The 10,935-nt window shown below is 45.4% G+C and overlaps 1 protein-coding gene across 3 annotated transcripts; it reads left to right on the top strand.

Annotated features, from left to right (window-relative positions):
• The first annotated feature begins 1,029 nt into the window (after nucleotides 1–1,029).
• On the top strand, nucleotides 1,030–9,895 carry AMIGO2 (adhesion molecule with Ig like domain 2). 3 transcript variants are annotated; one of them, XM_040596612.1, is made up of 3 exons: nucleotides 1,030–1,333; nucleotides 2,026–2,110; nucleotides 8,141–9,895. In XM_040596612.1, exon 3 carries the CDS (start codon nucleotides 8,214–8,216, stop codon nucleotides 9,777–9,779), a length of 1,566 nt encoding a protein of 521 aa, XP_040452546.1. In that variant the 5' UTR covers nucleotides 1,030–1,333; nucleotides 2,026–2,110; nucleotides 8,141–8,213; the 3' UTR covers nucleotides 9,780–9,895. The 3 variants fall into 3 exon arrangements, with proteins under 3 accessions (XP_040452546.1, XP_040452545.1, XP_040452547.1); XM_040596611.1 differs by lacking the exon at nucleotides 2,026–2,110 and having other exon boundaries at nucleotides 1,031–1,333; XM_040596613.1 differs by lacking the exons at nucleotides 1,030–1,333; nucleotides 2,026–2,110 and adding an exon at nucleotides 2,154–7,031.
• Nucleotides 9,896–10,935: the final 1,040 nt, after the last annotated feature.

Here is a 10,935-nt window from a genome sequence, read left to right as displayed (position 1 = left end):
GCACCATACTAAAGAGTTTTAGTTTGCCTGTAGCATGAATTTTTGAACAAGGAACCCTTGAGCATTATATGTAGCCACGAACCCTCATATTAAAAATCACTGTGCTATGTGCCCTTGGAAGAAAAGTGTGATTTACAGCAGCTTTAATACACAAGCCCGTTTGCTGAGAATTATTCTATAAACTGTATGTCTGGATGACAATAAATCCACAATCTCTGTTGTTTGCTAAACTAGCCCCTGTTCAGTTTCAATCTCTAAATGCGGGGCACTCTAAACGACGGTGGAAATGTAGTGAGAAACTTGGCTGGGGGAGGTTAAAACCGGTGTGCCGGAGGGAAGGTGTTCCCAGGCTTTCGGCTGCAGCTTTGCCTCTCCCTGGCCAGGTCGGGCTTCCCCCCTTGCCGCAGCTCTCCCGCTGATCCCACGGTCCAGACAAGCCGGTACGTGGCAATTCATCTCAGGTAATCCCCTGCGTCAGATGAGAGGCTCTTCTGTTCCCGTCAAAGCCCAGTTTACTGGGAGCCTCCGTGCGGGTTGACCGTCCAGTTAACTGAGGGACTGCTTTCCTCAGCTAACACAACGCATTTTAAATCTGCCGGCCCCTCATGAACGCCCCGCGGTTCCGTCTCCGCTCACGGGAGCTTGGATGATTTAACAGGGCCGGCACCTCCCGCGGCGCCCCCCGACAGCCCTGCCCCCGGCGGCGGAGCGGGGCTGCCGGGGCGCCGAGGAGCTGTCGGGCGGGATCGGGGCTGCTTTGCACCGGAGCGGGGGGATCGGGGCTGCCCTGCACCGGAGCGGGGGGCTGAGCCCGCCTGGGGCGGGGGGCGCTTTGCTCTCGCTTGGCTGGGAAGCGGCGCGGTGCGGAGCGGGGCGGCGGGCACTCCCCCGCACGGGTCCGCGGCCCCCGGGGAGGCGGGGGGCGGAGCGGGGGCAGGCGGTGCGCTCCTCCCCCGGGGCACCGGCAGCTCCGTCCCGCTGCCGCGGAAACCCCCGGGAGCGCGTGGGGGAAGCGGAGCTGGGTCCGGCGCAGCGCGGGGGGGAGGGAGGAGGCAGGAGGGGATAAAAGCCCCGGCGCCGCTGTGACCGGGCGCCTCCTGCCTTTCCTCCTTACCCGCCGCCGGCACCGGGCCTCCGCCGCATCCCTGGGGGCAGCGGCCAGCACTGCCCGCGCCCGCGGGGGAGCGCACCGGGGCCGCTGCCGCGCTCTCGGCGGCCCCCAACTTCCCCCGGCGGCGGCGAAGCGGAGCGGAGCATGCGGGGCCGGGGCTGGCGGCGGCGGCGGGGCCGGCATCGCGCTTCCCGGACATGAAGCGGCCGCAGGGAGCTCCAGGTAACGCCGCCCGGCGGGGAGGCGGAGCAGGCATCCCCCCCGGTCGCCGGGCTGTGGCGGGCGGGCAGGGTCCGGAGCCGGGGCTGAGAGAGGCCGCCGGAGCCGGGGGCGAGCGCAGCCCGGCAGCGGCCGGCATCGACCCAGCTCCTACCTCCGCCGCGCAGCGGAGCGGCGGTGTCCGAGCCTGCTGGGGGGAGGCGGTGAGAGACCCCCCGGGGGAGTGTGGGCGAGGCGAGGGTACAGCTCGGTGCCTGCGGGTGCCCCCGCCCCGATGCCGGCACAGCCCGCCGGGCTCGCCGAAACTTTGCACTCCGCCAGCCCCTGGTAGGGATCGGGGGGCTGCAGCAGGCAGTGCCCATCGGAAGGCTGGGAGGACCCCCCCCTCCGTCGTAGGCAAGGGGATTTCTCTAAAGTTTAGTCCGTCAGAGCAGCTTTTGGAGGCGGTAAGGATCCTATGCTGGGCAACTAAACTTTCGTTAGGATCTGGCATTGCTTGGAGACTGGTTGCTGACACTGTAACAGGCACTGCCGCTTATCATTGCATTTTTTCTTAATTATTTGCTGATCTCCTTAGCAACTGAAGGCATTTGCAAGGTTTAAGCTATGGTGCAGCTTGATTTACAAAGTAACATGGCAAAACCGATACATTTGTTGTTTCACTGATGCATATCTCCCTTGTACTCTCTCGAGAGGGGTAAGAGCTGCGGTGTGTTGACTCCACGTAGCTGGTACCGCCATAAACAGACTGCTGATGATTAGTCCAACCCAGGCTCTGTGGTACGTCACCCGCTTGCTCATCCGTGTCTCAGTTTGCTTTAAACCAAGTGAGTTATCATGGGTGAAAAAAAATAAAATATATATATCTTCAGAGAAATTCGATCTTTAGTGAGGGATGAGTGGGAGAAGATAGTTTTAGCGTGCTAGGGTTACTAGGGCAACTTCATCTCTTAATTCAGCACTATTGAGGTCTGGCCAGGTGCTGGCTAAGGGAGAGCACTCCATTTGCCAGACTGACCTCAGGATCAGCTTGCTGCAAAGGTGATGTAAAGCCATTTTTTTTCATTGCTGTTAGGTCCTGCATCAAGCACAGCTTAGTCCAGTTCAGGGATTATACCAGCGTATCAAGATATCACCCAGAGGTAGCTCACCAACACTCTCTGCCGTCCAATCCATCATGTCACTAAATCTCATGGATTATGATGGTCGGGTAATCCAGATCTGCTCAGTCAAAAATGCTGAGCACAGCTATCAGGCAGATTTGATGCAGAGGGTGCCCTTCGCACTTACAAGTGATAAAAGCAGAGTAGAGCCTGGAGTGAGGTAGCCACTACAGCCATATTTCTTCTGACAGCATCCCCCCCACCCAGACGCGCACAAAGAACAGAAGTTTATTCAGACCTTCCTTATAAGTGTAACATTTAAAAAGATTAATTATGTAGGATGCCACTGCTCTGTTTGTAATTAATGGCTGTGTCATGTACTTCAGCAGGATTCATAAAGTTAGGATTAAAAGCATGAATAATTGTACTTGTACAATATTCTTTTTATAAATTAATAAAACCCCATTCTAACAGTTACTTTTTCTTCTGAGTTCATGAGGTAAGCTTTGTCAAATGCCATGGGGAAAAAAAAAAAGACTGTGAGAAAACATTGTTAACACCTGAGCCATCGCTGTTTTATTTTATGTATCATATCTAACTAATACAGCCCTGACTTAGCTGATATGTAAACTGGTAAGAGGGAGAGATCAGCTGTATGGGCACTGGAAGTCAATGGAAAGGCACAAAGGTGCGTGAGAGGCTTGTGGACTGGCGAGACTAGCGGACAGATGAGTCAGAGGAGACATGGCACAAGGGAAAAAGCTAGGAGATGTAGAAATGCTGTGGGTCTTTTGGAGGATAGACCGAGATCTTTAATATTCTCCAGTGTTTGAGCTCTCTAAAGGCCCAACAGTATTTCTGCAGTAGTACAGCATGGTTGTGTACTAATATTTGCATTTTCACTGTGCAGAAAGTGCCAGTCAGATGTGGGACTGTTTGCATCACCGATGTATTGGAAGATGCTATTCCTACTGTAAAGCATTTATCGATCCAGTTTGTTCAACACTGAAAAAACTAATGGTAGCATTTGCAAAAGCATTCAGGTGACTCGTGAGCTCTGGTTCGATTCACTGCTTAGATTAAGAGACGTGCCACATGAAGATTTTTTTAACAAAGTCTCAAATGAACTGGGAGAGGTAGCTTGGTGTACAGGTTTCCCTGGAAGAGACAGCAATAAGCCTGAAGGTACTTACTGGAGAAGAGAAAGCTGGTGTAGAGATTATTAATGTAGCATTACTGGAGAGAGAGTGGAGTGGAGAGACAGCTCAGAGAGAGTGGAAATAAGTGTTTGGGACATTAGTTGATCTTGCAGTGATAACTGATGGCAAAGATGTTTATGGTTGCCTGGCATTCCACTTTTCCATAAGAAGCTTTAGGTGCTCATTACTTTTAAAAAAACCCAAACAAACTAAAAAAACAAACAAACAAACAAAAATCAACAACAACAAAAAACCCCAACAAAATCAACCAACTGAAATAAAACACCAATAAACACACATTAAAAAAAATCAAAACCAAGGGTCAAGTCCTCAGCTTCTCTAGGAGTTGATCTGTTAGTCAAGTGAGCTGCTCCTGACAACAGAGGATATTCCCTATTATAGGAGAACGTGTCCTGCATTTCTTCTCAAATAGTTAAGAAACATGTTCTCCATTACTGCACAGATGATTCATCTCAGGGAGTACTGTGTTTTTGGCAGTGAATTTAAAATATCACACTTTCATACCACAAAGAAATTATTTCTTGAAAAGAATTCAAGTACAAAACTCCCAACCATGCCCTTCACTTTACTATAAATCAAAAAAGCTGTTTATCCAGCTCATTCAGAAATAATGGTGAAGTACTTAGCCAGAGTCTGTTGGCACATGTTAGCTGGTAGTATTTAATAGCACTATCTCTCTCGAGAAAACATGTAATACTGAAGTTTGTAAAATAGCATTTTTCTAAGACCTGAAGTAATGTTACTGGGATGAAAGAAAATGCCACTTTTTAATGTAAGGCTGATTGTAGATTTTTTTTTTTTTTTTTTTTTTTGCCACTTAACGTGTACACATTGCTAACCCAGAAATGCTTATGCAGTCATTTTAAACAAGTTCAAATGATCACACAGGTTATAAATATTGATGTTGAACATGCTTGGCTTCACAGACCATCCTGTGTAATCTATGCAGAAGTTTTGGGGAACACGGGTTGAGAAGCAAATTGCAACTCAACAGTCCTACTCTCCAAAAAGGCAAAGAACCTCTTGGAATTGTAGGCACTGCACGGGGAGTTGGGCATGACAAGGAAGGTTTCCACCTCTCAGGGCACTCTCCAAATAGTTTTCTGTGTCCCATGGCATGTTTACAAAGCCTAAAATTTGGATTTACCTGGAACAGTTTTCATCTGGCAACGTCAATGAGCTTTAGAAACAGAAAACCCAGTTTTCAGCTCTTGCAAACTGTTTTTGCTCCTTAGAAGTCAAAGGCATTATGCTGATCTACACCAGCCACTGATCTGCCTTTGGGATTTGATTGCAAACTGGCTCAGAGTTTCTGGTGAGATAGTAGTAGGTATGGACGGAAATGAATATGCAAGGCGATTTCATGTATTAAACTTGTAATCTTTCCAGAACTGAGCATTGACATAGTATGTTGCATTTGCAGTATCTCCAGCATCACAGTACTACTCAACATAGGAGCTGATTTTTCAAAGTGCTATTCATCTTTTTGCAGGTGTATTTACATGACAAATCAGGCTGCATATGTTGCAGAATCAGGCAATTCTAAATATTAGTGGGAAAGGCAACCTATGTAGCAGCAGCTTGTCTCCCATTTTGTGGGTGCTGTATAATTCAGTCTTCACACACATGGTTTATGATACGCATATATGGTTTTCAGATACCTTGTTTCATGCAATATACTAACTAAATGAGCAGTTATCAAATTATTTTTTCATCTGTCAGTGTGTTTCCATTGTGCCTTAGGCACTGCATGCCATACAAATCCACACCAAAGTAAAGAATTATTTCTTGATGGTCATTTCTATAATGCTTCATAGGTCTCACCCTCTAGAAGAATTTGTATCTATCAACTGTTGCCATAGGCTAGCTAGCTAGCAAAAACAACCAAGTTAGGTGCTTAGGACTGGTTAAAAAAAATAAATTGCTCTGGCTTCCTATCTTCTCAATGAAAACCCCATGCAGTTAAATACTTCAGTAGGATCTAAAAGCCTAGAAGATACTAATCTTTTATTCAGATCAATCTATTTATTTTTAGAATATTTCTATAGTTAAGAACATGTTGCTATACCTCTTTTACAGACAGGGAAGCAAGGAGAAGCCCTTACAGTCAGAAGTGCCAGCTAGCATCAGAGCATTTTAACTCTCATCTCAGCACTTCTTCAGATCAGTCCTTCCCAAACTTAATGTGCAGAGGTTCCTTATTTTCTAAGCATCAGGCTGGTTACTGCAATATGTTCCTTATTTTCTAACAGTCACCACTTCACATAATTTGCCTGATCTCACAGGAATTCTTTGGCAGAGGCCAGATTATGCTCCAGTTCTCAGGTACATTTACTGAGCCCTGGATATAATCACCCTTTCTTCTCCCTGTTCCTCCTCAGAACCTGTGCACAGTGTGAGGAAAGGGTTTGGGGAAAAAAAAAAAGATTAAGTTATCATGTAACTGAAGACTGTACATAAAATTGAAAATGGCACAGAAAACCTTCATTCTGACACTTCAATTTTTGAGCACTTGACTTGGCAGTCTTGCCGTTCTTTTAATACAGTTTTTGGGAGTGCAAACATTTAAAGCTAATGTGTATGTAAGTGCTTGTGAAAGGTGAATTCTCCCATCCTGCTGCACTCATATTTCTTCTTTCAGTGGGTCATTAGGAGGTCCAGCTCTTTAGATCCATTGCACATCATCTACCACTTGACTTAAGAGTAGACTTGTCAGCAGAAAACAGCAGCCGGCCAGACTGACAAAGGGTTAGAGGGGAGGGGAGCAAGGAGCTGAGGGGGAGTGGAATTGAGTGCATTTCACATATATTAACTATTTGCATAGATAATCTTAGACTTATAAGTAGCAGATGCAAATTCTCCAGAGAAGTGTGTTTTAAGGTCCACCTCCTGAAACTCTCGCCTCTCTTCTGCGTAACCCTCTTCTTGCCCTTTACACCCTCCCCACTTGCTTTTCCAGTCTCCTATGCCTCAACAGACTTCATCCTCAAACTACCTCCTCCTCAGTTGCTTCATCTGCAACGACGATGATGCTCTGTTAGCATTTTCCTCCCCTGGTTTTGCCCTTCCTCCTCTATGCATCTCTCATCCTCCTTTTCCCTCTCTCTTCTTCTTTGGCTGCCTCTGTGCCCCGCTGTCCTCCACCTTTTAGGTCTTGATTTTAATGTTTTTGTACTCAAGACTCACCCTTTCCTCAGCCATCTTGGCTCATCAGATAATACAACTTCTCCTTTTATTGTGCTTCTTTCTATCTGTGGTTGCTTCTTTCTCCTCCTCCCTGCTGCCCGCGGGCAGCCTCCCAGCTCCTGGCCATAGCTGCTGTCAGCAGCACAGAGCAGAGATTGCAGGTTCTGTCCTGCTCAGATACTGTACCAACAGGTGGGTGAGATTGGAGAAATGAGGTTAATATGTGGGAGCTGAATACCACGCTTGAGCTGTGAAGGGGTGGGTATAATCAATGCAGATGGATTCACCTGGGAATTTACTGACAAACTCTTAATAGGTATCCACGGAGAATGAAAGTGAGCAGAAACGTTCATTACTCTGCAACGTATGTGTACATTTTCTTAGCAGATGGCAAAAAGCATATCCCTTGGCACAGAATCACTACCCTGCCAAACGTTACGTCCCTCCTTCAAACCATAGTGACACTAAATATTCTCAGAAAAGAGCATGGTTGGGTTTGTTCTTACTATTGAAGCATGAGCAAAACAGTCTTTTCCTGTATTAAGTTTTGAGAAATTGCTGACCCATTCTTACTGAAAGTTCCCCAAATTTGTGCCTGAGGTAGGCACCAGACGTGAACATTTCCTCCTCAACAGTTATTCTGGCAAAGGTACAAGTAGCAGAATACAAAGTATAATACAAAATATTCCAATTGGACATCTTGAATAGCTTTAAAAATAGGCTGTTGCTACCTGAACTATCAGTTACTGAATTAAAAAAAAAAATATCATATGACATTTAAAGCTAAGTAGTCTGAGAAAATTCTTTTCTTGAAAATGTGTGACATTTTCCAATTGGGAAGAAACACATGTTGTAACTGCTCCCCACTAGACAAAAATAAAATAGCATTTTTGGATGAGACTTTTTCTTTCCTGTACCACAAATTTTCTATCTTGTTTGATCTGGAAACAAGTCGGGGATGCATTTGCCCAGTCATGTTCCACTAGGAACTTTTCTGATTTATTTTCTGTATGAACTGTCAGAAATTGCATTATTTGGTGCAAGACAGAAGAATAATTGCATTGGTTTTGAAGAGAAAAAATGTATCTGTAGTGTGAATATTTACACAAGTGCGGAATTTCATGTTTTCATAAAACCAATATTAAGGTTACATCGCCTAAGAACAACTAAATTTTATAATTAATCGTATGAAACATTAAGGTTTAATTCCCTTTATTTTTCAAAAGGCATGCATAAGAAATCAGGCAGGGTATGAATCGTAAATGTTAATGAGCTGTACCTCTGTATCCCTCTCTTGACAGTGATTAGTCCAAAGCTAACTGCACACATAATCTGCAGCAAGGAGCACTGGGAGGCAGCTAAGAGACAGTGACAATGTCTTTAAACTGGCGGACAATTCCCACTCGACTTGGAGTTTTAAAAGTGAACTGCAAAGGACTGGCATGCCTCTTGGTCTTCACGGTGAGCATTTGCGGCAGTGCCCCAGGAATGTGTCCAACAGCCTGCATCTGTGCCAGTGATATCGTAAGCTGCACTAATAAGAACCTCTCTCGAGTGCCAGGAAATCTTTATAAATGTATGAAAAGGCTGGATCTGAGTTATAACAGAATTGGGGCTTTGGAGCCTGAATGGGTCCCACTGCTGCTGGAGAAACTGAACACTTTAATAGTCAGTCATAATAGCATTATCAGCATTGTCTCTGGAAGCTTTTCCACAATCCCGAACCTGAAGTACCTAGACTTGTCATCCAACAACCTGAAGACACTGACCAGCCCCGTGTTTCAGGAGCTAAGGGCACTGGAGGTTCTCCTGCTGTATAACAATCAGATAGCACAGATAGAGTCTTCAGCCTTCGGAGGATTGTACAAATTACAGAAACTGTACTTAAGCTATAACTCGCTCTTGCATTTCCCGCTGGACTTGTACACTGGAAAATTTAAACTGACAGACCTTGTGTTGCTGGACATTTCCTTTAATCACATCCAGTCAATGCCTGTTCAGCGCCTGAGTTCAGTGCCGGCCAAACATCTTAGTGGAATTTATCTTCATGGCAACCCATTTTATTGTGACTGTGTGCTGTACTCCATGCTAATCTTCTGGTATCAAAGGCACTTCAGCTCGGTGATGGACTTCAAAGGCGAGTACTCCTGTGTGTTGCAATCAGACCCAAGAGGTTACAATAAACTGCCTTTACTGCAGGACAACTTTCTGAATTGCTCCGAAAGCACTGTCAACAGCTCGTTCCAAGCCTTTGGGTTTATCCACAACGCCCAGGTTGGTGACAGGCTGATTGTACACTGTGACAGCAGAATCAGCGATGCAGGCACGCACTTCGTTTGGGTTAGTCCGGACAATAGATTGCTAGAGCCAGACAGGGAGACCAACAACTTTAAGGTGTTCCATAATGGCAGCCTGGAGATAACAGATGCCCAGCTAGAGGACTCGGGGCTGTATTCCTGCATTGCAATAAATAAGAAAAGACTATTAAATGAAACCATAGAGGTTAGAATAAATGTTAGCAATTTCACAGTGAACAGGTCCCATGCTCATGAAGCATTTAATACAGCTTTTACCACCCTTGCTGCCTGTGTAGCCAGTATCGTTTTAGTACTGCTGTATCTCTATCTGACCCCCTGCCCATGTCAATGTAAGGCAAAAAGGAGGAAGAGAAAGCTGAACCAAAGCTGTGCGCACTCATCCATACTGAATTCCACACTGCCGCATGAGCTGCCAGCCGACGAGAAGAAGGCTAGCACTGGTAAACGGGTGGTTTTCCTGGAACCTGTGCACGAACCAAAACACAGTCAGAACGGGAAAGTAAAACTGTTTCCTAACGACAACATCATAGCCGAGAGTATCTTAAAAACTACTCGACCAAAATCTGACTCCGATTCTGTCAACTCCGTGTTCTCAGATACACCCTTCATGCCGTCAACTTAGTCTACTGCCTGTGTTTGTACCATGCAGTTACATTTCTGAATACCTCCTTTGCTTGTAGCAACCATCAGGAAAAAAAAAAAACCAAATAAAAAGAGATAAAATGTTTAAAAAAAAAAAAAAAGAAGTATCTATTGTCGGTCCTTGAACTGTGTCTCATCTCTCTGTGAGTGCAGGGCCATGCAGCAGTGATATTGTTCAGGAAAAGGAAAGAGCATGGCAGAAATCTGAATGGCTTCAATGCACGCTTAGCCTTGGTTTTTACTCTCTGGTCCATACACAGCAATTTCTCATGCATGTTGAGAGGGGCTTTCAGTGCACAGAGCTGACTCTTCAGCAGCAGAAGCTGACCCCTATAAAACATTCTCAGTCATGCTGATAACTCAGCTGCTCTGCAGTGAGCACAGAAGTGAACTCAGATAGCTGCTGAGAAAAATGTCCAGGCTTCCTGCAATTCCTTTTACAGGCTCATAAAATCTTTACAGTAAAGTCATGAGGGGAAAAAAGTCATGAGTTTTCTTGGATTGAACAGAACAAAAAGATCAGGTTTGCCACCAGGATGCCCGGCAGCTGGGTTAATGTTTGTGTCAAGCAGCTGATAATGTGTTTGCCAATAATTGCTTGAAAACTTTAAATGGGGGTCATTGTACTGTTGTTATTCAAAACTTAGTCATGGGATTACTCATGAGAAGTAAAGTGTTTGTGTTTGTTTATAAATATTGACACATAATGAAAAAAGGTTAAAGTTAACACATCACCTTTGCAATTGGCTTAGTTGAGGAGTAAAAGCTATCAGTCATGAAGACATGCTAATCAGCTGTAACTCATTAAGTTGGGATAACTGGATTTATTGTAATCAGTTGTCTTAAACTCTGCTCACTGTATGCTTGGCATCATATGTGGTGAACAAGCCTGCCACCGTCACCAGGGCTTCTGCTTCATCTTAGGGGTGGGTGGCTTCTCTTCAGAGGTAACTTCAAGAAACAGGGGAAATGTTTCAATTCATCTTTTCAGTGGCACATGGTTCCAGCAGTCTTAGAAAATTTGCTTCCTAGAGATTTTTCTTAAAAGAGGAAATAAATTATTTGGACAATCTCATGAAACATATAGAAGACTTTATGCACTGTGAATTCAGAAAGCACAACTTTTTCTCTAGACT

Source organism: Falco naumanni, chromosome 5 (genome assembly GCF_017639655.2).
Source record: "Falco naumanni isolate bFalNau1 chromosome 5, bFalNau1.pat, whole genome shotgun sequence".
Classification (NCBI taxonomy): domain Eukaryota; kingdom Metazoa; phylum Chordata; class Aves; order Falconiformes; family Falconidae; genus Falco; species Falco naumanni.
This window is presented reverse-complemented; position numbering and strand designations above follow the sequence as displayed.